Genomic DNA, 25381 nt, shown 5'->3' on the forward strand with positions numbered 1-25381 from the left:
CGTGTAGGTCGGGACGTTAATGCCTTGGATAACAACAGATAGATGTGGGTCGGCAGACAGACCCAGCATGCAGGTCGGGTCGTTCATGCCTTGGATAACAGCAGATAGAAGTGGGTCGGCGGACAGACCCAGCGTGCAGGTCGGAACGTTAATGCCTTTGATAACAGTAGATAGATATGGGTCGGTCGACAGACCCAGCGTGCAGGTCGGGACGTTCATGCCTTGAATAACAGCATATAGATGTGGGTCGATGGGCAGACCCCGTGTGCAGGTCGGGATGTTCATGCCTTGGATAACAGCAGACAGACGTGGGTCGGCGGACAGACGCAGCGTGCAGGTCAGAACGTTTGTGCTAAGGAGCAGAGGTCTTCTTACAGACCCAGTGCGCAGGTCAGGACATCCAACCCAAAAAGTAAGTCTGGATACAGACTCGGAATGCAGATCGGAGATAGCAGATGACAAAGGCATATCTGGGTAAGAACTTAACATAGATCGGGACATACAACTCGAGGGCAACAGTATATAAAAGCAGGATGAGTCCAGATCTCGGATCAGTCAGACGCTACAGGACAAATTAGTCGAGGAATCGTAACCGCTTGTCAAAGGGAATCATCAAGGTGCCAGGGAATATGCTAACAGTCGGGGCTCAATACATCTTCGGTTTGGTCGCCAGCCTATTAGGAAAAGCCACGTGTCAACCACCGCTAGACAAAGTCTGACAGACGACATTTCCTGACATCCGTCAGACCTAGGAATCTCCGTTGCAGTATAAAAAGGGATGTCTTGTCCCTTATGCAGGTACGCTCACTCGTCATTTCTCACTAGTCATTTACTTTTCGTCCTTTCCCTGCGATTTCTGGGGAAAAAGTACCTGACTTGAGTGTCGGAGGGCCTGACACGGGGACTTTTTCCCTGGTTCTTGGTCTCTAATGACCGGTGGACTCGTCTGAGTGTGTGCAGAACAATAGTGTCATCATCCTGATCATCTCTCTCTGGAGGCCGCTCGTATGAACCTTTCTAGGGGGGTACCCGGTGGATTCAGCACTTCAACGACTCTCCGTCAATCTTTCGTACAACAAGACCCGCCTTCATCCGACTCAGCTTCCGGACGGGATCAGGTATCATAGTATTGTGGAATGGGAATGTGTATGAGCTTGGGTATCATTCCTAAAAATAATGTTTGGTTAGTTGAATATTTTCAATCGGAATGAACTTAAATTTCTTTTTTTACCTTTAGAGGAAAATAAGAGAAAAAAATTAGATGGAAGATAAAGTTGAATATGAGAGAAACATAAGATGAGAGAAAAAGTGTGATAAGAGAGAACGTGTGATGGGGAAAATGAAGAGAGGGAAAGTGTGATGAGAGAAAATGAGGAGAAAGAGCATGATAGAAAAGATTGAGAAGAGAAAAAGTATGATGAGAGAGAACGTGTGTTGAGAGAGAAAGAGTGATGGGAAAAAATGAAAAGAGATAAAGTGTGATGAGAGAAAATGAAAGATTGAGAAGAGAAAGTATGATGAGAAAATGTGATGAGAGAGAAAGTGTGATGGGAAAAAATGAAGAGAGAAAAGTGTGATGAGAGAAAATGAGGAGAGGAAAAGTGTGATGGAAGAGAATGAAGAGAGAGAAAGTGTGATGAGGAAAAATATGGAGAGAGAGTATGGTAAAAGAGATCGAGGAGAGAGAAAGTATGATGAAAAAAATGAGGAGAGAATGAAGAGAGAGAGAAAAATGAGAGAATACATAGATAAAATGGTAGAAAATGTGTGATGAGAGAGAATGAGGAGAGAGAGTGTGATGGAAGAGAATGAAGAGAGAAAGTGTGATGAGATAAAATATGAAAAGAGAGTATGGTAAGAGAGATTGAAGAGACAGAAAAAAATGATGAGAGAGAAAGAATGAAGAACAATGAGGTGAGAATGAAGAGAAAGAAAATATGAGAGAGAGTGTGTGATGAGAGAGAATATAGAGAGAAAATGATAGAGAATGTGTGATGAGAGAGAATAAAGAGAGAGAAAGTATGTTGAGAGAAAAAATATGATGATAAAATGAGGAGAGAGAAAGTATGATGAGAGAGTACAAGGAGAGAGAGTGAAATGAAAAAAAAATGAACAAATATACTAAGGGTATTTTCGTCCAAAATTTAATTTTTATTCTCAATCCATTAAAACCCAAGGGAGAGGGTGAGTTTCATCCATATCCAAATTTTTGAGTTTAATTCTAAAATCTTGATTACATTCCCATCAACTAAACACAAGATTTGAGAATGAATCCATTCCCTCATTTCCAAACCTCTAAACTAAACGTCATCTTAAAGTTGTGACACACTATATAGTATTTTTTCCCTCTAGTGAAAAATAAAAATATTCACCGTCTAGATAAATTTTTATAAATACTTTTTTATTTATTTTAATAATAAAAATTTTATAGAAACTTTTGTAAAACTAGATTAATCATTGTAGAATTAAATCGGTTCGAAAATGTAGGTAGGTGATGCCAATTAAAAAAATATTTATATAAGTTTGAGATAATTAGACTTTTGCTAGAAAAAAAAATCTATGGTTGACAAATTTTGCCTGGTTGACGTACAACCGTCCAAATTAACTCAGTCACCTGAAGACAATAAATTCATAGAAATCATTATTACTATGTGAGTTCGAATAATTTGGGTACCTACATGTTTTTTATATGGTCATTTCCTAGTTTCTTTCATAATTATGGTGTAAAATTTCTGTATTGTAATTTCTTTTTAATTTATATTTTCATCTAGATTATAGTTTAAATCAAAATAGATGATCGAAGGTCATCCGAAGATCACCTCTCTCTTATATCTGACAATCTATTATCGTCAGTGACCTCCGATCGTCTGTCGATTCATATTATAATCTAAATAAAAATATAAATTCAAATAGAAATCGTATTCAATTACGATGAAATTCCAATCCGATCCGACTATATTGCGAAAGGGTCCTATAGAGATATAAAGATATGGAAAAACGGACCATATGATCTACCCTCAAGCTAAAACATGATTATCGTTGCCTTCATTCTATTGACTTAAATGTTTTCTATTGACTTAAAAAAGTTGAGGAACTGAAATCGAACGTCGGATCGCCAACACCAATGACAACACGAATAGAACAGGACCGCTAATCACGGCATCCATTTCGATGTTTTGGATATTCTCGTTGGTTGTTTTTTCTGATTTGTATTTACTCCGTACACACGATCATGGTGACGGCATTTTCGTTTCCTGAGTGGACTCACTGCGTCACGGCGCGGATGAACGGCCGTGATTTGCGCCCGCAGTCTTCCGTCATAAGACTCCTTTCCCGATCTCCATGATTCCAAGCTCGAGCCATGGCTCACTTCTTCTTCCTCCTCCTCTTCTTCTTCTTATTCTTCTTCTCTTCCGCTTCTGGGGACGCCAATCCGTCTTCGCCTAACGATCCTTTCTCTGCTGGTATGCTTAGCTCACGCACATTGCCATGGCTCCTCCTCCTGGTCAATTTTCTGCTTAATTTTTCTTTGGGGTCGCAGGCGTTGAGTTGAACATCGACTGCGGAGGCACCGCTAACTTCACGTCGGAGTTCGGGCGCTCCTGGGTGGCGGATCTCTACTACTCTGGCGGCGCCGCCGGGCTGGTGGCGGAACCCCACCGGTTCCAGCTGCCGCAGGAGCGAACTCTCCGTTTTTTCCCCCCGGTTTCCTACGGCAAGAAGAACTGCTACGCTGTTCCCCTTCCCAATGGACGCTATTATATTCGCACCTTCACCGTCTACGACAACTACGATTCCAAGCTGCGGAGCCCTAGCTTCGACGTCTCCTTCGAGGGCACGCTCGTATTCATCTGGCGCTCCCCATGGCTGGAGGCCGCTGCCCGCTCCGGCGCATACTCCGATTTCATTGCCGCTGTCCCCGACGGCACCGCCACCCTCTGCTTCTACAGCATCGCCACCGACCCTCCTGTCATTGCCTCCATTGAGATCGCGGCCGTCCACTTACTCGCCTATGATGCTGCCTCCACCGGAACAGATCTCATCCTCATCAATTATGGTCGCCTCACCGCTGGCTCCTCCCTCTTCGGTCCTGGATTCACTAACGACTCCGACGCCTTTTCCCGGGTCTGGCAACCTGACGCTACGTACCGAAACCCCAATGTCTCAGTCAAGGCGCTGTCCTCTGGGGGACACCAAATACTCGGCGCCAATCAGGCCCCAAATTTCTTTCCCGTCAAGCTGTACGAGACAGCCATCACAACCGTCAACACTGGGGACGCTTTAGAATACTTGCTGCCGGTGGACACGCGGTTAGATTACATGCTCTGGTTTCACTTTGCGGAGATAGATTCAGGGGTGAATGCTGCAGCACAGAGAGTATTCGATGTATTGATCGGCCAAGAGAACGTGACGAGAATCGACATCTACAAGGAGGTGAGAGGGTTCACCGCCTTCAAATGGAGTTACATAGTGCATAACTTGACAAGTAAGATCCTAAGTGTTAAGCTGGTGCCGGTGGCGGGAAAGCCAATTATTTGTGGACTTGAGAACTACGCCATGGTGCCCTTGGACATGGCCACGGTGCCAAGTCAAGGTAGATGGTCAGGAACATGAACTGGGATTATACAGTTGCTGCTAGGAACAGTTTTGAGCTGACTTCCTTCTTGACAGTGTTGGCGATGCAAGCACTGAAGGAATCATTGCGGATACCAGATAGGATGGGCTGGAATGGAGACCCGTGCGCACCTTCCACATGGGATACTTGGGAGGGTGTCACTTGCCATCGCAGTGATAATGGACAGAATCTTGTTGTCACTCAATTGTAAGCGATTGCATAATATTTTATGATCAGATTATCTCCGCATTTTTTTATTAGTCTCCAAATTGTATACTTTTCATTAGTAGTTTCCAATTTTCCATCATCTACAATCTCTTCCATCAGCATACTTTGGCTTCTTCCAATAGTAAACAAAAGTTGTAGGACATGAATCAATAGTGGCTGCATGAGAAGTGAGACTCTTCTTCAGTAGAGATATGGTTTTATTGGGTCGGTTATCAGTGAAATCAACATGAACGCTTAGAAAAGAAAATTGATTACCTGCATTATGTTTTATTCTTGGAATACAACTGGCTTTCAATCCTGGGAAACAAATCAGTGTTATTTTTTATTATTTCTAGTCAATTTCTGTGGTAGATATTGTCTTTCATTTGCATTGTCCTGTGTGCATTTAGGAAGGATAAAATCTTTCATCTAGCAATATTTAATTTGCATGGGCATTAACCTACATGTTCTTTCTTGTATTAATTATGTCAGACATGAGCTAGTCTATGTGGATTCTGGATACCATCGCAAGACCTGAGGGATTATTCCTAACTTGCTTAACTTTTCCTGTTTTGATTCTCAGGGATTTAGGAAGTCAAGGCTTGAAAGGGTATATTAGTGATAAAATAAGTCTCTTAACAAACTTGGTAAACTTGTAAGTATCAGTTAATTTGGTACATCTTGCACAATTTCCTTCTTGCTGATTTCATAGTTGTTCTTTTATTGTGTATGTTCATCATCATATGCATTATCAAGCTCTCTTTTCCCAATTATTTGGGTAGGCTACATGAATCTTATTCCTCCATGCTGAGACTACATCACTTGGAGGAGACCTAACTTTACGAAAATTTGGGTTGAGATACATATTCAAATATTTTGACAATTTAACACTGGCTGTAGGCCAGCATTCTTCATTTGGGCTTGTGACTAATGTTGGTTTTTCTTTTTTATGGTGTATATTAGAAATGAAAATGAAGGGGAAAAAAAGGGTCACTGCAGACTTATGTGGAAACAATGTTTGTTCGTATGGTAGCAATTGCTCTATGTTAATAACTTCTTGTTTTATTTCTCACACAGTCATGATTGCATGGACTCCAGCCCTGCAATTGATCTTTCAAGTATTGACAATTGGAAGGTTTTAATATGACATGGTAAATTTGTTATATGCTTAAGAGAAAAAACAGTGCATGGACCAACTTGAGGGATTTTAGTTTAGCAAATATATCTGTTGAACTAAACAACAATATTATTTTCAACTTGCATGCTGCAATTTGTCTTTGTCAGAACGCCCTTTTGTTTTTCTTAGAAAATGATTTTGCTATTTGAGCTTTTCTTTTATTCTATTTAATGTGCATATTTGCTCAATTTTTCATCTTACCTCTCATGGGCATATAATTAACAATCTGACAGAAACTTGAGCTCTAATTCCTTGGAAGGAAGTTTGCCGACAGATTTTGGTCTTGTATCCCTAGTAAGCTTGTAAGACTCGTATTTACTCCTATGCCTAGATATGATATTTACTCCTATCCCTAGTAAGCTTTGTTGTGAACTGTATGTATATTTGCATATTTTCTAATCTGTTTTCTCAGTTTCCATATATATTGAACAAGCCTAGTTAGATTGATCTAAATAACTTGATGTTTGATAGGGTTTCCAAACAAAACAAGCTAAATCATCATTTAGATACTTTATACAAGTATACTAATAAATATTATCATTATTATCATCGTTAAAATGTGCTCATCCCATCTTAGCTATTTGGGACCAACTATATCCATCTTGCCCCTTTTTGAGCTTTGTTCAAGACCATATCAGTTATAATAATTAAATTAATTAGATGATTTGATATATATTAACAATAGGGTCTCTATCTCTAATTCCAATAACTTCCACGCTAATTGTTCTAACTCATCTAAATAGAATTTACATCGCCTTTGAATATGTTCATACCATCTCAATCTATTTTCTATTATTTTATCATTTATTAAAGCTACACCTAATTATTTTTTATTATTGGTCATCATCAAGCATTTAAGTCCTAACTATTTTAGATAATTCTGCATTTTATCCTTTCCAGTAATCTCATTCTATATACATCTTAGCATTTCCTATTAATCTCATTCCATATACATCTTAGCATTCTTATCTCTGTTTCATAATTTTGTTTATATGTTTTAAATTATCACCCAACATTATGATTCATAAAGCATGACAGGTCATACTGTAGTCTTGTTGAATTTTTCTATTAGCTTAAGGAGCAGCGGGTAAATTGGATTGGGTTAAAGTAGAAGAATAATAACCCAAGGTGGGTAATGGGTAAATTGGATTACTTGAGTTAGTATTCAAAGATGTGGGTACCAACCTGATGTCACATGGTGTTGTAGTATTACACTTAACTTGTTGCATGTAGTCGATAGTGCCTCCTTCAATACAATGAGCTGTTAAAGACAAACACAGAAAATAACAAAGCAATAATATGATGCGATGTAAGCCTATTGTGTGTGAAAAATCCAAGCCCATATATTGGAGAACAAGTAAAGAGAAAGGTGCACAAGCATTTGTCCAGACAGTCTAAAAGTTATCTCAATCCTTTCTAAGGCCCTTTACTCACTACACCAAGGCATCATCATGTCTCCAACACTCTTTATGAGGTCGAATCTTCAATTTCTCTCTCCAATATCTGTTATCCACTAACGTTCTGCAGATTGTTGAGCTAAATTTTTTTTGGGTTTTTGGATTGCAAGGATAGTTCTGATGCTATCTCAAGACGACTGACATTATTCATATTTTCCATTTCTTAGTCATAAATAACCTCTGTTGTTTTTATTATTCAGGGATCTGTCTTCAAATTTGCTTACAGGTAGTATTCCAGATAGCTTGGGTTCCTCAAACTCGCAAATTGTGTGAGTTGATAAAGATGTTCTCTGTTGCTTTAATCATTGTGATTGATCCTTTCCGTACAATAATATAATTTAAGTTTCTGAAAACTTAGTAGAAGTCTATTTACTAATACCGAATCCTTCACTTTCTATCATAACTTGTGGGTTTCAATTTTCAATCAGATTATTAAACAACAATCAACTGGATGGACAAGTTCCTGAGAAAGTTTATTCAATTGGTGTACATGGTGGAATCATAGAGTAAGTTATCCTCATGGGGGTCTGCTATTGAGTGAAAATTGTCACTTAACAGCATAGAAATCTTTGTAATACACTTGTCGTTACATCAATTCCTTTTCTATAGGATTAACTAGTTTTTTCTTGTTCAGCCTTTCAGGCAACAAAGGTCTTTGTGGTGTCCCTACGTTACCTGCTTGCCCTTTATTTTGGGACAAAGGTGGTCTTTCATTAGCTGGGAAGATTTCAATTGGCCTATCATGCCTTTTTATTCTCATCGTGCTTCTCGTAATTTACTTTTTCTGCATAAGGAGGGGAAGCAGTGATTATGATTTCGAGTTTCCTCAAGACTTAATATGTAAGTAAAATAACTTGAAAAATTATTCTTAATTTTTTTACTTAATAGGATTGTATCTTGAAAATAATTATTGTTCAATCCCACTGATTTTGTAAGCTGGTGAAAACATCATGGCATCATCCAACCTTACCATCTATGCTCCTTGTATTTTCCAACCTTTGTCCTGCCCTTCACCTGATAACAGAACAAAATGTTCCTTTAGTTTTTTCTTCTATACTACTGCGACTTGGGTTTGTTGAACAGTTTTGTGAGTAGGTATACAAATAGCACGTCAATAAGGAGTGGAAAAAATTACCGATTGAAGTGTACAACTCTGAAAGAGTAAGTATATCTTAACCCTGCGATGATAATAAGACTGAATTATAAGATTTCTAGACAACCAGATAGTGCTTGTTAGAGTTACCGGCATTATGAACCATTGGCAGGGGGTATACACGAGATTGGACGATTAGGTTTATGATTTTAGTTTGCGTTCCAGTTTCATCTACAGTATGTAAGGGATGTTTCATACAGTATTCCTTTCTGCAACCTTAATGGTTTTGATTCATGAGACTGATACATAAATGCATGTCAATTGCTGTGGTATGGACATAGATAGGAATGGATTTCAAAAAGGAGAAAACTTTGAATGGTTAATTGATGTGTTTAGCTTAAGTGAACCAGCAAGTTCTTTTTGCCAGTTGGACTTTCATATTTTGATGTTTCGGACATCCTTGAGAACCATGCTTTTTATAACTATCGTGTGATCTTTTGAGATGTATAGGAGGTGTGAGTTGGATTGTTTTAAAAACTTAAACTGCTTTATCTTGCAAGTCGTAAATCCTTCATTGACATTTGCATGGCATCGACTTCCCACTCCCACTTACTAAAACGTTCTGCTCTCCTCTCACAGCAATTGCAGCTAAAAGAAACAGGTACCAAAGACAGAAGCTTATGCTTGTAGAGCTGGAAGAAGCATCAAACTCAACAGGTTTTCCAAGCACCTCAAACACTCATTAGCAAACTCCTAACATGAGAAAAGACTGCTTTGTTTTCTCGATTTGAGCGACCAAATCAGATGGTCAATTGTGTCCCAAACGTTATTTGAAGGTAGCAGATACGGAGTTCAAATCATTTGAGCCATGTAGTCTTTTTTGTTCATCAGAAAGCCAACTTGCTTGAAGTTACCAACGAAGCATGTATCTTATAAGATATGAAGGTGGAAGAGGTCAAATATGTTGTGTAGCATATGAATCTGTTAGGAATCATAGGATTAGATAAATTTTAGCATTTGGTCTTAAATGATATATAGATGGGTTGATTCGTGAATGTAAACAAGATAAGGCCTGGTGACTATGGATTCTACATTTTTTATGTACTGGTGCGACTTTGATATGCTCCCTGTAAAATTTACGAATGTTGATTGTATTGACAAATTAACAATAATGAATGCCATTCTCACGAACACTAGTTTTTCTAAATATTGATGCCTTAACTAGCTTGGTTACCAATTTTATCTGGACCAGAGGTGTCAAACTGGTCGAGCTCAGAGCTAGATGGGCCACTATCGAGCTGAAATGCTCAGCACAGACATCTTCAACCACAGCCGAGCTGGGCATTGTCCTTGGGCTGGACCAGACATCTTCAAAAAACTCTAAGCATGAATATGAAAAAGCCACGAGTTCAACCACATATCACGACACAAAGCTCGGGGAACAAAAACTAAGCACTGAAACACACATAAGAAGAAAATAAGGTGGTTTACAAGATCTATTCATGCCAAACTCACAGGTAGCATAGTTAACATCTCCCTTGTCAACCTTTGCAGCTCTTCATCATAAAAATGTTGATATATGATTCTAGGTTATGCAAGTCTGCATCACAAGCTCTACTTTACACCCTCCCGAACGATGCATTGTTCGCCGGTGAGCTACTACTATGTATGCCAGATAACCCGATGATGCTGGTGTTTTGGTTATCCTCTAACATCTGGAAGTAGGCATATGGTCCCCAACCTTGATACCAAGAAACAAATGTTGGTATTGAACTTATAGCATTACCTAAGTATGTACTGCTCCAGAATTCATCGAGCACCAAAAATATAATGATACAAAACAAACAAAGCAAATATTACCATCAGAATGATAAGGAGCCGGAAAGAACTGCAGATAACAAAATGTGGCCACTACAACACCTGAGATCAGAAAGCACTAATTAGTCATGACACAGGTAAAAAAGACATTTTAGCCTGTTTTTCACAAAAGTAGGCATGTATAACCAAGTATGCCACCAGCAAAGACATCCTCCCAGTGGTGTTTATAGTCATCAACACGTGAAATTCCAATAAGTGATGCAAGAAGCAGAGGAAAGAACACGATACAAAGTTTTGCCACATGCCCTTTGCGATCAAAGCATTTGATCTTCCCTGACAAATACAGTGCTAGGTAACTAAGCCCTGCAAAGCACCCTGCATAATTTTGAAGATGAATGTGGATTGTCAAACCCAAATCCAAACTACAGAACCAAATATATTAAATGTTCATAAAATGAAGAATTTTAGATTAGAAATATCATTATTTCCATGTAATCCAATAAGAGCGCATTTGATTCTATGGTCACCTCATGAAGCATATACTAGTTAACTATTAAATCCTTTTCTAACATTATTGGAATTGGCGTAGTGAATAAAATTGTTGTAGAAGTATATGACTCAGTTTTGATCACTACTGGGAATATATTTAAATGAACGGAACAAGGTCATTACTTTCATGCTAAGAAGGACTAAAATAACCTTTTTAATCTATGAAATGAAATGAAAAGAAAAGGAGCCTTAGCACAAATGATAAAGTTGGTGTCATGTGATCTTTTAGTCACATATTCGAGTCACGAAAACAAACTCTTGCCATAAGAATGCATACAATAGACCCAAATTTGATCCGACCCTTTCTTGCGACCCGGCATTGGCGGGAGCTTCATGCACCAATCTATCCTTTAATAGTTTAATCCATGAAATCAAAAGATGTAGATGTAATGGTCAGATTACTAGGATGCAAGAGGTGGGGTGTTGCCATTATTCCAAAAGCTAAGAGATTACTGCAATTTTCTCTTAGCACTGAAGAGACACTTTGGCTAACTCATGACTGAATCAATGTAGAATAAATGATAAATAACTAATAAGACAAATCAAGTATCCTTTAAAGAAGACTTAGTTTAACCTCCATTAACTAGAAATATGCTTGGACAACAAAAGCAACTTTCTGAAGATATGAATAATGTCCTTTCTGCAAAAGCATCTTCTTAGAAAAAAATGCCAAAGAAAAATGAATAGAGAGCATATTACATGAAGTGTGACCACTTGGAAAGCTCTTGTGCCCATCATTCAATACCTTTTTCTCTCCATGACAAATAACATTTCCTGTCACTTTATCATATACCTTATGCAAACAAAGACTAATACATTACCGCAAATATGAAACAATTTGACGAATAAAATTAGCTACAAGAGTCAGGAAGCAGACCTCTTTTCCATCTGGAAAACAACGCCAAAAGAAATCTGGCCTAGGTCGACCAACAGCATCTTTTAACGCATCCGTTATGAGTGCAGTTGTAAGCACAGCAAAAAGGAGCCCTACATACAGAATTGAAACATCTTATCTGAGAGTCTCAGATATTTTAGGCATAATCAGCCTGAGTAAAGGAAATCGACACACAAGGGTTACCTAGAATGGCATGGTGAAGATCATAAATGTCTCTCTTGTGGATGTAGAAGGCAACAATGATTGCAGCAGGTAACAAAATTGAAATTATCTACATGTTGTAAACCACCATATGAAGACCAACCGACAAAGCAGAATGAACTAAAACATTACACATGATACTCAGAAATATCCTACAGGAAGAGCCCATGGTGGCACAGTGTTCGTCTTGAATGGATATCTTAGGTCAGTCATCATTTCCTTTCCAACAAAACGGTAAAAAGGATGAACAGTCCTAATAGCCAACACAAGTATCAGCAGTCCAATAAGTGCAAGCCAATCAAACTTGTGGATTTTAGCAACTTTAATTCCATGAGATTTCAATGTGTGTGAACCCAGATGAATCTCTCTCACACTGCCCTGCCAGTATACAGCAAGGTCAAAACTAATCAAATTGAATTCTGAAAGTTTTCTAGCCAATGTAATAGGATCAACAAAACAGGCTAGGCCAAGAAAGAGTAGTTAATAAAAAACTGAGCATGGTTTTTGAATTCTACCAAATGAAAACAAAGATTACGATGTGCATTGTAATATCCATATTCAAAGTTTACAATTGCATAGAATTCTTACGATCTAGGAGGAAGCATTTCACAAATTCAATTTCAATTATTATAAATCCACTAAACATTCAAGCGATCACAATCAGAAGAAAACACGGGATAAAAGGAAAAGACAAAGATAATGACTTGGAACGGAAAAATAACTTTACCCTTTGACGATAGTTCAGCAACCAAGAAGGGATCATTTTTCTTAGGGTTTCACGTTCCTGCGAGCCCAGGCACACAACCGCGTCACAAAAAAAAAATGGCACTTTCTTCCTTCTCCAGTCCGGAACTCCAAAGCAAATGAAACTTGTGTGTCACCACAAAGCGATCAAGAAAAGAAAAAAACGAGTTCGAGAAACCGAAGCGAAAGAAATCCTGAGAGAGCACACTGCACACTCACCGACTACCGCGCTCAAGCGACGCCAAAGCGAGGGCAGGCGAGACCTTCAACGGCGACCGATCGGTAACTGGCAACGGGAGAAGCGTGACCACACAAAAAGAGGCGGGCAGAGAAAGCCACTGCTTTCGGCGAGGCGTTCGAATCCACACCCGAGGCAACTGGCAAGCAACCGCCGCAGCAAAAGCGAAAGCTCCAGATTTCTGTTTTAATAAATAAAAACAAACAAAATTGTTATTTCCGTCATAGAAGGGCCCAATGGGCCCTCCTAATGTCGGCCCAGTATCATTTTCACACATAAAAAACGACATTTGACTAGAGAGACTAGGAGCGTTTGATTTAGGAGAATAAGAGTGGAGAATGAGAATAGCAATTGTTGATTGTCATTATTGATATTTGAATTATAGGAATGGAAATACAAATAAGAAAATTAATCATTATAATTGGGTAATAATTCATTCTCATGTCTCCCCAATGAGTCATTACTCTATTTTCAACAATCAAAATATTCTCTTATTCCAAAAATATCTTTAACCCAAAATTAAAATTTTCTTCTTTAATATCAAATATTAAAATATATTTATTTAATCTTTCTTTCATATTCCTTTCTCTTTCTTTATTATCTCTCATCATATTTTCTCTCTTCTCATTTAATGATTCACTTTCTCTCTCCTTAATCTCTCTTATTACATTTGTTTTTTTTTTATGGGTTGGATCAGCTGGAAGGGGGCCTGACGCTTGCAACGGAGGTTCAAGGGTCGAGGGTCGCCAGTTGCACACGGGCGTAAAACCTCGGTCTGCTGCACTTTAAATTTTACTCGACCCCCAGTCACCTCTCCTGCCCAGCTTAACCGTGATTTACCCCCTTTGGATATCTGTGGGGTCAGACCCAGGGGGCCGCTAAGGTGGCGTTTCCACCTTTTTTGCAACATTTGTTTTTTTTTCTCATGACACTTTCTCTCTCATCACGCTTTCTCTCTCTTTAATATCTTCCATCAGACTCTCTTCCCTCTTTATTTTTCTCATCGCACTTTTCTCTCATCATACTTTCTCTCGTCTCAATCTCTCACATAACACTCTCTTTTCTCTTTGTTCTCATCACACTTTCTCTCTCATTATGATTTTTATCTCATCACATTTTCTCTCTCTTCTCAATCTCTCCCATCACACTCTCTCCATTTTTTTCTTAACGCACTTTCTCTCTTATCACGTTTTTTTTCTCATCATATTTTTTCTCTCCTGAATCTCTCACATCACATTCACTTTCCTATTTTTTCTCATATCATACTTTCTATCTCCTCAATCTCTACTATCACACATTCTCTCCTGACCCCGTGGGTCATCCGAGATGGCATGGGGCGGAAGTTGCTACAATGAGGCCACCGGGTCGAAACTCAGTGGCAACGGGGGAATAAATCCCCTATCCCTGTATCCCGCCCGGTCCGTCCCATGTTAACTTGGGTGCTGCGATTTACCTCCCTCACAATGACCGTGGGTCCGGTCGGTGGGGGTCCTGGGAGCGAGGGTTTCGCCTTTTGCTGCAACACATTCTCTCCTCATTTTTTCTCACTACATTTTCTCTCTCTTCATCCTCTCTCATCATATTTTTCCTTTTATCATTTTTTCTCTCTCATTTTCTATCATCATGCTTTCTCTCATTACACTCTTTCCTCATTTTCTCTTATCGTATTTTTTCTCTTCATTATTTTTCATTGTATTTTTTCTCTCTATCATATTTCTTTCTTACATTCAATTTTCTCTTACATCTAATTTTTTTTCTTATTTTTCTTTAAAGATAAAAAAATTTAATTAATTTCAATATAAAATATTAAACTAACCAATTATTACTTTTACGAATAATATCTATATTCATACACATAATAATATAATTCTCATTTCGATCCCTCAAATCTTCTGCACTAAAGTTTTGCCTGCTGAGGTTGACTCGAGCGAAGCAAGTCAAACCGCACATGCATTGATTGTACGGATGTGGAGTTGCACCAGCATTCCGACTATTTCTCAGTCTTCTTCGCCTGTGATTGCGCAAAATGTTTGTTTTTTTTTCCAAATTTTCTAAAATCTAGAAAATAATTTTGACATTTATATCACATTTAGCTTCTCATTCTAAACTCGATGCTTGTGTTAAATCTTTTCCATAAATAGTAAGATAGATAAATCTGTCGACCCAAATCCGAGCATAAATCTAGTTGAGAGTTCACAAATCGCCCACCAATCTCCACTCTCTGCGTCGTCGCCATCTCACTGCTTTCTCCCCAAACTCGCTCTCCCTTTCTTCCTTCGAGATCCCATTTTCATGGCCATGGAGCTCCGCTTCACGCAAGCGCGTTTCTGTGCTGTTCTTCTTCTCCTTCTCCTCTTCTGCTGCAGCTTGTTTCCTCTTCCGCTTGCCCTAAATGAGGAGGGCGAGGCCCTCCTCTCCTTCAAATCGTCCATCGAGGAAGACCCAGGCGGTTCCATGGCCTCCTGGAACTCCACCGCCTCCGATCCCTGCGCTTGGAACGGCGTCACTTGCCAGGAAGGGAAGGTCGTCGCCATTGCGCTCCCAAGGAGTCATCTTTTGGGCTCCCTGCCTCCCTCGCTGTCTGCGCTCGCCGCTCTCCGCCGCATCAACCTCCGGAGCAACCGGCTTCGGGGACTCCTTCCCCCGGGTCTCTTCTCCGCCTCCAGCCTCCAAAGTTTGGTGCTTTCCGGCAACTCCTTCTCCGGCGCCATCCCTGACGAGGTCGGCAGCCTCTCCTCCCTCCAAATCTTTGAGCTTTCCAACAACTTCCTCGATGGGACCATTCCAGCTTCGATTGCCCACTGCAAGAGGCTGAGGCTCCTCGATTTGAGCCGCAACAACTTCTCCGGCGCCCTCCCGGCCGGATTCGGTACCAATCTTACGGCTCTGGAAAGGCTGGACCTTTCTTACAACAGATTGAACGGCTCAATCCCTAGCGATTTGGGGAACCTGTCGAGTCTCATCGACACGCTCGATCTCTCTCACAATGATTTCTCCGGCTCAATTCCGGCGAGTCTTGGAAATTTACCCGAAAGAATCTACGTCGACCTCGCATTCAACAACCTGAGCGGCTCGATTCCGCAAAATGGAGCTCTGGTGAACCGTGGCCCAACTGCATTCATTGGAAACCCTAATCTCTGCGGAGAGCCATTAAAGAACCCCTGTCCTGCTTCAGCCACCAGCCAATCCCAATTTCCTTATTTGCCAAGTGATCAATCACCGGTATCTTCTTTAGATGGTAGAAAGAGTACAAATAGTCTCAGTAAACGATCTGTGACCGCTATAGTTATCGGCGATGTACTCGCAATTGGCCTTATGGCAATGCTGTTCTTCCACTGCTACAGGAGGGCAGTTTCTTCGAAGAGTGAGTTAAAAACTGAGAACTCTAGCAGTGATTCGAAGGATAGCAAAATGTGCTATTGCTGTGGCAAAGATAGATCAGAGGTTTTGGCAGAGAATGTCAAGCAATTTGATCTCATACCACTAGATAAGCAAGTGCATTTCGACTTGGATGATCTCTTAAAGGGATCTGCTTTTGTGATGGGGAAGAGCGGGATTGGAATAGTTTACAAGGTGGCATTGGACGATGGGATCACGATGGCGGTGAGAAGGTTAGGCGAAGGTGGATCACAGAGGTTCAAAGATTTCCAAACTGAGGTAGAAGCAATTGGCAAAGTGAAGCATCCTAACATTGTTCAGCTAAGAGCTTACTACTGGTCGGCTGATGAGAAGCTTCTGATATATGATTTTATTTCAAGCGGCAACCTCTCCAATGCAATTCATGGTATGTCTCAATGATACAATCTTGCATGATTCAGTAGTAGTTATGAATAATACTCACTCTTGGTTATTTATCAAAGCGGCAATTACTCATTCATACATAAATCAAACATTAGTTATCTTCATCTTTCATTAAGTACTTTGAAGTGTTAATTTTAAATTGGTTTAAATGTCATGAAATATTTGTATTGTATACTCTCGAATGGTTGGTTGTAACTGAGAGTTTTAAATATTTAAGATCATTTTGACAAAAATATTGAGGAATTGAGAAAGACAGTCTTATATAGAATACAAGCAAAATTGTTTGAATTATCTACTTAACATGCTGTTAGTCTCATTAATGGTCGTATCCGCAATGCATATGTTTACAGGAAATCCTTCAGATGCGAACTTTTCACCGCTACCATGGAGCATTAGAGTTAAGATCATGAAGGGAGTGGCAAAGGGTTTGGCTTTCTTGCATGAGTTCAGCCCCAAGAAGTATGTCCATGGGGACCTTAAACCCAGCAACATCCTCCTTGGTTCAGACATGGAACCATACATATCAGACTTCGGGCTGGGCCACCTAGCCAACATGGAAATCGGAGCAACATCTATCTACTCGGTTGGAAAGGCGAACGAGAAGCAGCAAAGCCCGCTGTCTAGCATTTCATTCAGTCCTATCTGGAGCAACACATTGTTCTATCAAGCTCCTGAAGCCCTGAAATCTCTCAGGCCATCCCAGAAGTGGGACGTGTATTCGTATGGAGTGATCCTACTAGAATTGATCTCTGGAAGATCGCCTTCCGCTGTAATGGACACCTCCGACATGGATTTAGTACGCTGGGTTCAGATTTCGATCGAAGAGAAGAAGAGCCTGTTGAATGTGATAGACCCTTACTTGGCGCAAGAACCCGAAAGAGAAGACGACATTACCACAGCCCTCAAGGTTGCATTAGCTTGCGTTCAGTTCAATCCTGAAAACAGACCATCAATGAGGCACATTGTCGACTCATTAGACAAATTAGCTAGCTAAGATATGATAATGATCTCAGTTGTTATATGCTTGTGATTTCCAGTATTCCAAGTGTAGTTTTAGTGTAATATATTTTGTTTGAGCCAGTGTATTTAGAGATCTGCCTATCGATCCATAAAATTACTGTCATTGTAAAATTAGTAAATTACTGTCAGTGTGTATGTTTATCAGGCGATTCTTTAGAAGAATTCTGGCATTTTGTAAGACAGTGAGTGGCAATAATATGCTTAAAAAGGCCAAACCCTAAACCCTAATCATGAAAGACTCCCTCTTCGTGGTTGCTGCATGGTCTGCATCAACTTGCTGTTCTCAGACTCAGTAGGGCAGTGAGGTTGTCTCTTCCTAGCTGTGTCTTCTGGCCTGCATTTAAGTTGGTGGATCAGCATTCCAACATGCAACAGAGAGCTGTTTGTTTTTATGAACAGATTTCTGGGCAAAAGATAAATATTTAAAGTACAATTTATACATACTTAAAAGTTAATTTTAATATATTTCTTTCGTTTGAGATTTAATTATTTTGATTTTTTAAATTACTTTTTAAGTATTTTGTTACGAAATCACACTAGTGCAGCCCATTGGGCCATGTCGGGCTCAATCTCAAATCATGCCCAGCACGATTCAGTTGTGAATCGAACAGACAAAGACTTGCTTTTATACGGGTTGAATCTCAACTACATTTGTCAGTTCTAAAAACATTAACGACTGGGATGGGCTCGTGTTTATCAATTTATCTATAGTGGTGGATGAAAAATTTTTATAAGATCGGATCAATCATTTCTAGAATTAGTAAGTTAGTTTGAAAAATTAGATATTTGGATTATCCAAAAAAAAAAAAAATTAACAAATTTACTTCGAAGTGGTTAACCATACATTTAGAATTTGAATCACAGTGGCACATTTTAGAATTTTTTCTCACATAGATGATAAATCTAAAAATATTGAGTATTTTTTAATTTATCTGAGTAGCGGTGAATGAAAAAATTTTATGGAATGATCACCTGTAAAATTAATTAATTTTAAGAATATCTGAATTATAATAATTCACTCTGGTGTTGTGCTACGTAGGATATTATTATATACATTTGAGTTAAGTCACATGCAATTTGACCCATCGTACATGTCTAATTTATCTACTCATGTACCTTAAAAGAGTTAAATTGGTAAAGTATAAGAGTGGTCTACACCTTCACCCAAGGTAAAAGTGGGTTAAAAAAATTTGAGTGGATGTCGAATAAAAATAAAAAAATGTGCCAATGTCAAGTGATTATATATATGGATTAGATAGAATTTTTATGATTTGTTATAAAATCACAACCAAACTAAACTATGTTTACTTATGTGAATGCATAACATTGATTGACTCTTTTCTATAGTATACTCTTGTCTTCATTTTTTACTTTCTGTGCTTGCTCCATTTTACTTTAACAAATCTACATGTTGCATTCGGTATCCCTTTGATTTTGTCTTCCATGCAAGGGTGTCAAAAGGTAATATTTGTCACCGCCACTAGGACATCATAGATCATGTTAGATATAACACTTGGGTGTTGCTATATGAGGTTTTGGGATCGAAATTCGGCGTGACCGAGCATAACCTCCCCCATATCTTGGTCATTTGCACTAATGGCTAGTAATCACCCGTGATTTACCTCCTCCGTGTTGACCTAGGGACGGATTGTTGGGACACTGAGGGAGAGCGAATCGCCTTTTGCCACATGTTAGATATAACATTTGACATCACACCATCTCAACGAACATGAACCTAGGGCATTAACAACCCTAATCAATTTAACAGTCGGTTATAATTGACTTTATGATTTATCTCCTTCACATAATTGAAAATAAACTATGGGAGGTATTTAAAGTGAGATGTAATCATCTTTCACTATAATAAATATAGAACATTAGCCTACATAAGTTAAAAATAATAAAAATTAATAATAAACTATAAAATAAAAGTCTTTGTCGTCCAGCCCAACAACAGTCCGAGTCTAGGGCTAGCCTAACGCGACATGACCTAATTTTTTTATAGGTGATACTGAGTTAGGTTTAGCCATAGATAGTCTGACTTTAACCCCACTACTCTTAACTGTTTTAGAAGATTGTTGTGTATATTAGTCTCTTTTATTATTGTCCTCCTTGACTTCCTACTACGCTTATCGCTTGTACTTATCTCTTCTATTTCATTACATTGACACTTTTGTTTAGTTACTTAGAATACTTATTTTACTAAGAATAGTTATCGAATAATTTGATAACAATGACTTGCAACTGAAACGTAGTATCTTTAGTAAAAAATTTATAGTTGTTATATATATCCTTTGAATTATTATGCTAAAATTCTCTTGGAGTTTGTTTCTTGTAATAAATGTTATTAATTTTATAATAAATTGCAAAATTATATCAAATTATTATAATTAAATATTTAAAATGTCTCCCTTAATACTGCTGCAATATCAAGTAAAATATCCCCTTCTGATTTGATATTAAACCAATCATGCCCCACATGATTGGGAAAAAGAAGGGATTAACGTGTCGAGTCGCCTCTAACGAACCCAACTCATTCTCCTCATCTGCACATTAGACCATCGATTAGCACTAAGCCAAGTATTTTAATCCATGTAATCAGCTCCGAAACAACCCAATCTTAATTGATTTGGCAGCACGCCGATAGATTACTCAAATAAAGCACGATTATATGCGCAATTATTAAACTCTGCCCAGCCTGGTACACTTGCGGCTTCGGTGTTTGCAGATTAAGAAAATAAATATGGATTAATTGATGGAAGCCTAGTAATTACTGGTTAATCCACAATTAGCACTAACACTCTCCCTCCGTCGCAACATTGACGCGAGGAAAACAAACATCCACGCGTTGGGAGGTGACCACGACGGCGGCAGCGACGACGACGACTTCCAAGTGTCGTGAAGGAGCGCAGCGTTGACCGACCCTGAGCCGACGGCCCTGGCTGAAGCGGAACGCATCACACCGCACGGCGCCGCCGCGACCGTCGCTCCACCCCTGCCGCCGGTGAAACGAACTGCAATCGAGTCGGCGTTTTTGTCTGGAAGCAGAGAGTGTGGCTGGCGCTTTGATTGAAACAAGGCTCATCAATTGTTCATGGATCGATCGATCGATCTCTTTTGGAACTGAGCGAAAATTGGACTCTTAAAACAGGGCGATTACAGGACGAATTTTTGACGCAATGAGGGTGTTCTACGATGTTCAAGTATCGAGGTCGAACTAAAGGATGATTTCTTCTGCTTACTGCTGTTGCCTTCTGCAGGAGAAACCCATCACCCATGGCTGGACGATGCGGAGTTAGATGCGTCGCGTCCCTCGCGGTACGATTACCGCTATTCTGGTACCTTGTAGGTATCGGCGGTGATCTCCGTAAGCCACGAGCCGGGGAATAGCGCCTGCGTAAGAGTCGCGTCAAGAGGGATTAATCATGTTTAAAGTGAAAGGGATCATTCTGAAAGAAAAAGGAACGGCGTGTTGGAATCGGAGAGGAGTGGAAAAATCGTAGAAAAAATGAAGCGGAAATGGGGATTTTCTGGATCACAAGGGCGAACGAAACGTCGACGGAGGAAGGAAAGGGAAGGGAAAGCGGGACGAAGAATCTCACCTCTAGCTGCTTTTGGATGACCCTCGGCCGCTTCCTTGGCCGGCGACGAGCCCTGCACCCGGTCACGGCGTAGATGTCCTCGTCGATCTCCTCCTTCGTGAGCGAGATCGAGAACCTAGGTCGCTCCTTTCTCTTAGAGTCCTTCGACCTGAGCCGGACCGTCCTCTTCTCTACCGCCGGTGGTGTCGGCGCCGGCGAACCGCTCCGGCACCGCTCGATCTCCCTAGATTCTCCGCGCCGCGTCCTCAGGTTCCAGGGTAGCGCCTTGTAGCCGTCGAAAGCCTTAAGATCGGGCGCAGACTCCGGTACCGGAGCCGGCTCAGCCTCGCCGCAGTCCTTGGGCAGCACCAACTTCATCCGGTCCGCCGCCTCGCGGAGGTGAACCAGCAAGCGCTCCCTGACATCCTCGACCCCAGAGTCATCTCCATCGCCGCGGCCGCTATCCGGGAAACGGATCCGCGGGCACGCAGACTCCGACGGAGCCGACGATCTCCATTCGCCGGCGGCGACGGCGTCTTCCTTTCCCATGCTGTGAACCAACCGATGGCTGCCCCACGCCTTGAAGATCTGGAAGGACAGATCCCGCAGGAGGCTCCCCTGTGTCCCTCGGCGAGAAAGCGGCGATTCAGCGGCTGCCGCCGTTTCCTGGCTGGGATTCGGGAGCCTGGAGGGAGACTCCGGCGAGATGACCATGCCGGAGGCGACGGACGCGGAGCGGTCGGCCGCAGATTTCAAAACCGAAGGCGAGGGAGGAAGGGGCTGGCTCGATGACGAGGGTTGGCGTGAGGGCGAGGTTATGAGAGGAGGCATGGAAGAACAAAGAAGAGCAGAGACCGGTCGAGAGGGTTTCTTATAGTGAGGGAATAATATTAATATTAGAAATATATATATATATATATATATATATATATATATATATATATTCTTTTTATTGTATTTATGGTTTATTGTAATGTGTTATTTATTGTATTTGCTATTTTTTTTTTCTCATTAACGTATCGGAAAATGTGCGTGGGTGCATGGAAGGTAGGATACCCTTTCGAATGGGCCCCTTGCTGAAAATGATTACGTGGCTGTCTGGGTATAGATTCGGGCTGGCGAATATAGCAGTTTCGACCATGACAACTGAACAAGGTTATCAATTCTGTACGATTTATTTGAGAATTGTTCTTCATTTATAAATACCAAAATAAAAATTACATATTTTTTAAAATAAGATAGTAATAATTTATAAATAAAGATTTATTTTTGGGACCAAATTTTGCACGATAAAATTTTAAAATATCTAAGAAAATTCATCTAGTTGATGAGAATTGTCCATTTTTTTTTTCAATTTCACCAAATTATTTAATGTCAATTTATTAATAAATGACAGTTGAATTGTGGCCGCAATTAAAATTAATTCAAGGAAGTTGGATCAATTTATGCTTTCTTTTCGGCCTATAATTATTATGTTTACCATGAAAAATAAATATAAAATAAGTGTTTACTTGTGCAATTTTGTAATATGTTCATTGCCTTCCAAGTGCTCGAAAGGTAAACACAAAGGAAAGTCTTAAAGATCTTAATTGGGACGGAAGAATATTCATATTACATTAAATAGGTCTTTCAATTTTATATAATTATAATCTAATGTTTGTTGTCTAGTGATATTGGTGATTATTTTGAGCAGGAGAAAAATAGGCACCTCATCTCTAGCTCACCAAACCCACTCGTGGAAAATAATTTAAGATATCCATAAAGAATTATGCATATCTGTGTATAAATTACAAATTACAAGTTAACCTAAGTATTTAAAAATACAAGAGTCATATATGAATTAGTCTTATAAAATTTATCTTCTAACATTTTAGTATGATCAATATTTATAAATCTAATAGTCAAAATAAAAATGAACTATCCTAATTGATTGATTTACTTTGATTAATTTGAAATAGGAGCTTTAATTATGTACAAGCTTTAGAGCTAGTAAAACCTTAAAATTGTTATATTGACTTTGCCTACTGAAACAAAATTTCAAACCCTAAAGCACACCTTCGAAGAAGTTTTCACTAAACAACAATGAAAAAGATGAAGATAAAATGGAGATAATTGCAAAGAAAGACGAATTGAACTGAAATGAATTAAAAGAGCACGCTAAAAATGACCTAATCAAGAATATAGACTTTTGTGGTCAATATGTCAAGTCGAATGGTTCAAATTCCTTGAGTTGGATCAATCAAGTAAAAGGAGTATCTCGGGTATAAAAAAAAGTGTGTATTATTTTAATATTTTTTTAAAAAAAATAATAATTAAGGACTTTTTTTTAAAAAAAAATTTGTCATGACCATTATTCTAAAAAGTTCATTTTTTTATCATGAAAATCCTCAATCTCATATCGTAAATATGAATATGATAAGGGCCAGATGGACAATTATCCATTTATATCAAATAAAATTTTAATTTTCGTTGCTATTTTTTAATATTTATAAACCCCGCGAGCGAAGAGAGAGAGAGAGAGAGAGAGACTACGCGAACGTTAGAAATCCTTTTCTCCCTTTTTCTGCCTCCCCTCCCTTTCCTTAACCCTGAAAGCCGCCGCTTTGGATCGCCGATTTCCATGGCGATCATTCCCCACGCAGAGGGCTACCTCCCTTCCATAGGGTCGGATACTCGTCCTCCGGTGCCCTCCGGTGTTTCCCCTCCGCCGCCGTCTCGGAAGCTGCATAACTTTATTTTCCCCACTCGTAGCTGGGGCAACCAGCGCCATCTGCGCTGCACCAACGTCCCCTTCGCCGGTCGCGAAGACACCGGAGCAACCTTGACCCTCTCATTCGATCGGATAGGCCGAACGACGGGTAGGTGCCCACCACCATCCCATCTGGAGAAGACCTCGCCCGCGTCGACGAAGGGGAAAGCAAATGAGGGAGCGGAGAGAACCTTGTCCTCCTCGGTTCCCGATGCGGAAAGGCCTTGGAATCTTAGGAAGCGGAGGGCCGCGTGTAACGCTCCGGCAGAGGATGGTTGCCCTACCACGGCGCCCGGGTCTTCTGCCCCTTTGCTGGCCGATAAGAGCTTCCCTCCGGGGGATGCCGCGAGGGGGAGATCAGATGCAGCGGAGATGGAGAAATTTTCGATCGTACTGTCCCGTGAGGAGATCGAACAGGACTTCTTGGTGTTTAAGGGGACGAAGCCCCCTCGGAGGCCAAAGAAGAGGTCTAAGATCGTGCAGCGGCAGCTTGATGTAAGATCTCTATCAGGAAAAAAAAAAACCCCTCCTTTTTTTTTTCAGATTTCGATTCCCTTTTTTATTTTTCTTGCGATTTTTTTTATATGTGCATTTTCTTACGCTCAAATTGTATCTGCAGTATGGTTTCCCAGGTTTATGGTTGTCTGAGATAACTCCTGAAACCTACAAAGTCGATGATTAAGGTTCGTTCTATTCATCCCTCATTCTCCAACACAACAAAAAGCAATTTTTTCCCCCTTTAATTGAACTGATTTAGTTGATCTTTCTGCTGGAGATACAGATCGATGATGAAGGTTCTATTCCATGAGAAACTCGGAAGCTTTTACTTACCGATTGTTCCTCTATTTCTACAAGTTATAATTCGAGCTCGAGTCCAAACGCGTTTTTCACACGGTGTGGAGTTCAATTTCGATTGTTTCTAGTCTCAGTTTAGACTTTAGAAAAGTATGTGTTCTGATTAAAAGTATGAACTTTGTTGGATGAACTAGTTATATGCACTTTTATCAGAAATCTCTGTTTTTTTTTTGTTATAATCAATGTGAATTGTGTCATTGTGTTTGAAGTGAAAGATGTTATGAAGATGGTGATTTGTTTGATGACTTATTTGGTGATCTTGAGAGTCCCGTTCCTCCTCCTAGTGTAGCCGAGTTGTTTTATTCAGAGTCTCCTTCCCCTCTCAATGTGAATTGTTTGATGACTTTAAAAGATTTGCATTTGTACCAAATAGACATCGTT

The 25381-nt window shown here is 39.8% G+C and overlaps 5 protein-coding genes across 8 annotated transcripts; 3 read left to right on the top strand and 2 right to left on the bottom strand.

Annotated features, from left to right (window-relative positions):
* Positions 1–3319: 3319 nt before the first annotated feature.
* LOC121971908 (receptor-like protein 4) lies at positions 3320–9740 on the top strand. 2 transcript variants are annotated; one of them, XM_042523425.1, is made up of 9 exons: positions 3321–3464; positions 3542–4594; positions 4672–4822; positions 5406–5477; positions 6233–6301; positions 7657–7725; positions 7885–7962; positions 8091–8296; positions 9189–9740. In XM_042523425.1, exons 1-9 carry the CDS (start codon positions 3362–3364, stop codon positions 9293–9295), a joined length of 1908 nt encoding a protein of 635 aa, XP_042379359.1. In that variant the 5' UTR covers positions 3321–3361; the 3' UTR covers positions 9296–9740. The 2 variants fall into 2 exon arrangements, with proteins under 2 accessions (XP_042379360.1, XP_042379359.1); XM_042523426.1 differs by lacking the exon at positions 6233–6301 and having other exon boundaries at positions 3320–3464.
* Positions 9741–9986: 246 nt separating this feature from the next.
* On the bottom strand, positions 9987–13154 carry LOC121971909 (lipid phosphate phosphatase 2-like). 3 transcript variants are annotated; one of them, XM_042523429.1, is made up of 9 exons: positions 12976–13154; positions 12740–12796; positions 12169–12390; positions 11995–12082; positions 11794–11903; positions 11616–11709; positions 10566–10742; positions 10410–10469; positions 9987–10290 (listed from the first exon to the last, which is right to left on the bottom strand). In XM_042523429.1, exons 2-9 carry the CDS (start codon positions 12773–12775, stop codon positions 10169–10171), a joined length of 909 nt encoding a protein of 302 aa, XP_042379363.1. In that variant the 5' UTR covers positions 12776–12796; positions 12976–13154; the 3' UTR covers positions 9987–10168. The 3 variants fall into 3 exon arrangements, with proteins under 3 accessions (XP_042379363.1, XP_042379362.1, XP_042379361.1); XM_042523428.1 differs by having other exon boundaries at positions 10554–10742; XM_042523427.1 differs by having other exon boundaries at positions 10554–10742; positions 12740–12881.
* A 1947-nt stretch (positions 13155–15101) lies between these two features.
* On the top strand, positions 15102–17993 carry LOC121971910 (receptor protein kinase-like protein ZAR1). Its single transcript, XM_042523430.1, has 2 exons — positions 15102–16778; positions 17146–17993. Exons 1-2 carry the CDS (start codon positions 15287–15289, stop codon positions 17787–17789), a joined length of 2136 nt encoding a protein of 711 aa, XP_042379364.1. The 5' UTR covers positions 15102–15286; the 3' UTR covers positions 17790–17993.
* A 2870-nt stretch (positions 17994–20863) lies between these two features.
* On the bottom strand, positions 20864–22253 carry LOC121971911. The gene is made up of 2 exons (XM_042523431.1): positions 21418–22253; positions 20864–21208 (listed from the first exon to the last, which is right to left on the bottom strand). Exons 1-2 carry the CDS (start codon positions 22225–22227, stop codon positions 21146–21148), a joined length of 873 nt encoding a protein of 290 aa, XP_042379365.1. The 5' UTR covers positions 22228–22253; the 3' UTR covers positions 20864–21145.
* A 1680-nt stretch (positions 22254–23933) lies between these two features.
* Positions 23934–25311, top strand: LOC121973843. Its single transcript, XM_042525188.1, has 3 exons — positions 23934–24640; positions 24765–24828; positions 24927–25311. The coding sequence occupies exons 1-2, from the start codon at positions 24017–24019 to the stop codon at positions 24825–24827; spliced, it is 687 nt and encodes a 228-aa protein (XP_042381122.1). The 5' UTR covers positions 23934–24016; the 3' UTR covers position 24828; positions 24927–25311.
* The last annotated feature ends 70 nt before the right edge of the window (positions 25312–25381 follow it).

Source organism: Zingiber officinale, chromosome 4A (genome assembly GCF_018446385.1).
Source record: "Zingiber officinale cultivar Zhangliang chromosome 4A, Zo_v1.1, whole genome shotgun sequence".
NCBI classification, from domain to species: domain Eukaryota; kingdom Viridiplantae; phylum Streptophyta; class Magnoliopsida; order Zingiberales; family Zingiberaceae; genus Zingiber; species Zingiber officinale.

Excerpts from the sequence above, each read along its gene's own strand:
- LOC121971908 (XM_042523425.1), top strand. The coding sequence starts at position 3,362 with ATGGCTCACTTCTTCTTCCTCCTCCTCTTCTTCTTCTTATTCTTCTTC. Across the intron at positions 3,465-3,541 it reads TAACGATCCTTTCTCTGCTG|GCGTTGAGTTGAACATCGAC; the intron begins GTATGCTTAGCT and ends TTGGGGTCGCAG. Across the intron at positions 6,302-7,656 it reads CTTGTATCCCTAGTAAGCTT|GGATCTGTCTTCAAATTTGC; the intron begins GTAAGACTCGTA and ends TTTATTATTCAG.
- LOC121973843 (XM_042525188.1), top strand. The coding sequence starts at position 24,017 with ATGGCGATCATTCCCCACGCAGAGGGCTACCTCCCTTCCATAGGGTCG. Across the intron at positions 24,641-24,764 it reads TCGTGCAGCGGCAGCTTGAT|TATGGTTTCCCAGGTTTATG; the intron begins GTAAGATCTCTA and ends TTGTATCTGCAG.
- LOC121971910 (XM_042523430.1), top strand. The coding sequence starts at position 15,287 with ATGGCCATGGAGCTCCGCTTCACGCAAGCGCGTTTCTGTGCTGTTCTT. Across the intron at positions 16,779-17,145 it reads CCTCTCCAATGCAATTCATG|GAAATCCTTCAGATGCGAAC; the intron begins GTATGTCTCAAT and ends ATATGTTTACAG.
- LOC121971909 (XM_042523428.1), bottom strand. The coding sequence starts at position 12,775 with ATGATCCCTTCTTGGTTGCTGAACTATCGTCAAAGG. Across the intron at positions 11,710-11,793 it reads GTTTTCCAGATGGAAAAGAG|GTATATGATAAAGTGACAGG; the intron begins GTCTGCTTCCTG and ends TGTTTGCATAAG. Across the intron at positions 10,470-10,553 it reads CTTTGCTGGTGGCATACTTG|GTGTTGTAGTGGCCACATTT; the intron begins GTTATACATGCC and ends TTCTGATCTCAG.
- LOC121971911 (XM_042523431.1), bottom strand. The coding sequence starts at position 22,227 with ATGCCTCCTCTCATAACCTCGCCCTCACGCCAACCCTCGTCATCGAGC. Across the intron at positions 21,209-21,417 it reads TCATCCAAAAGCAGCTAGAG|GCGCTATTCCCCGGCTCGTG; the intron begins GTGAGATTCTTC and ends ACTCTTACGCAG.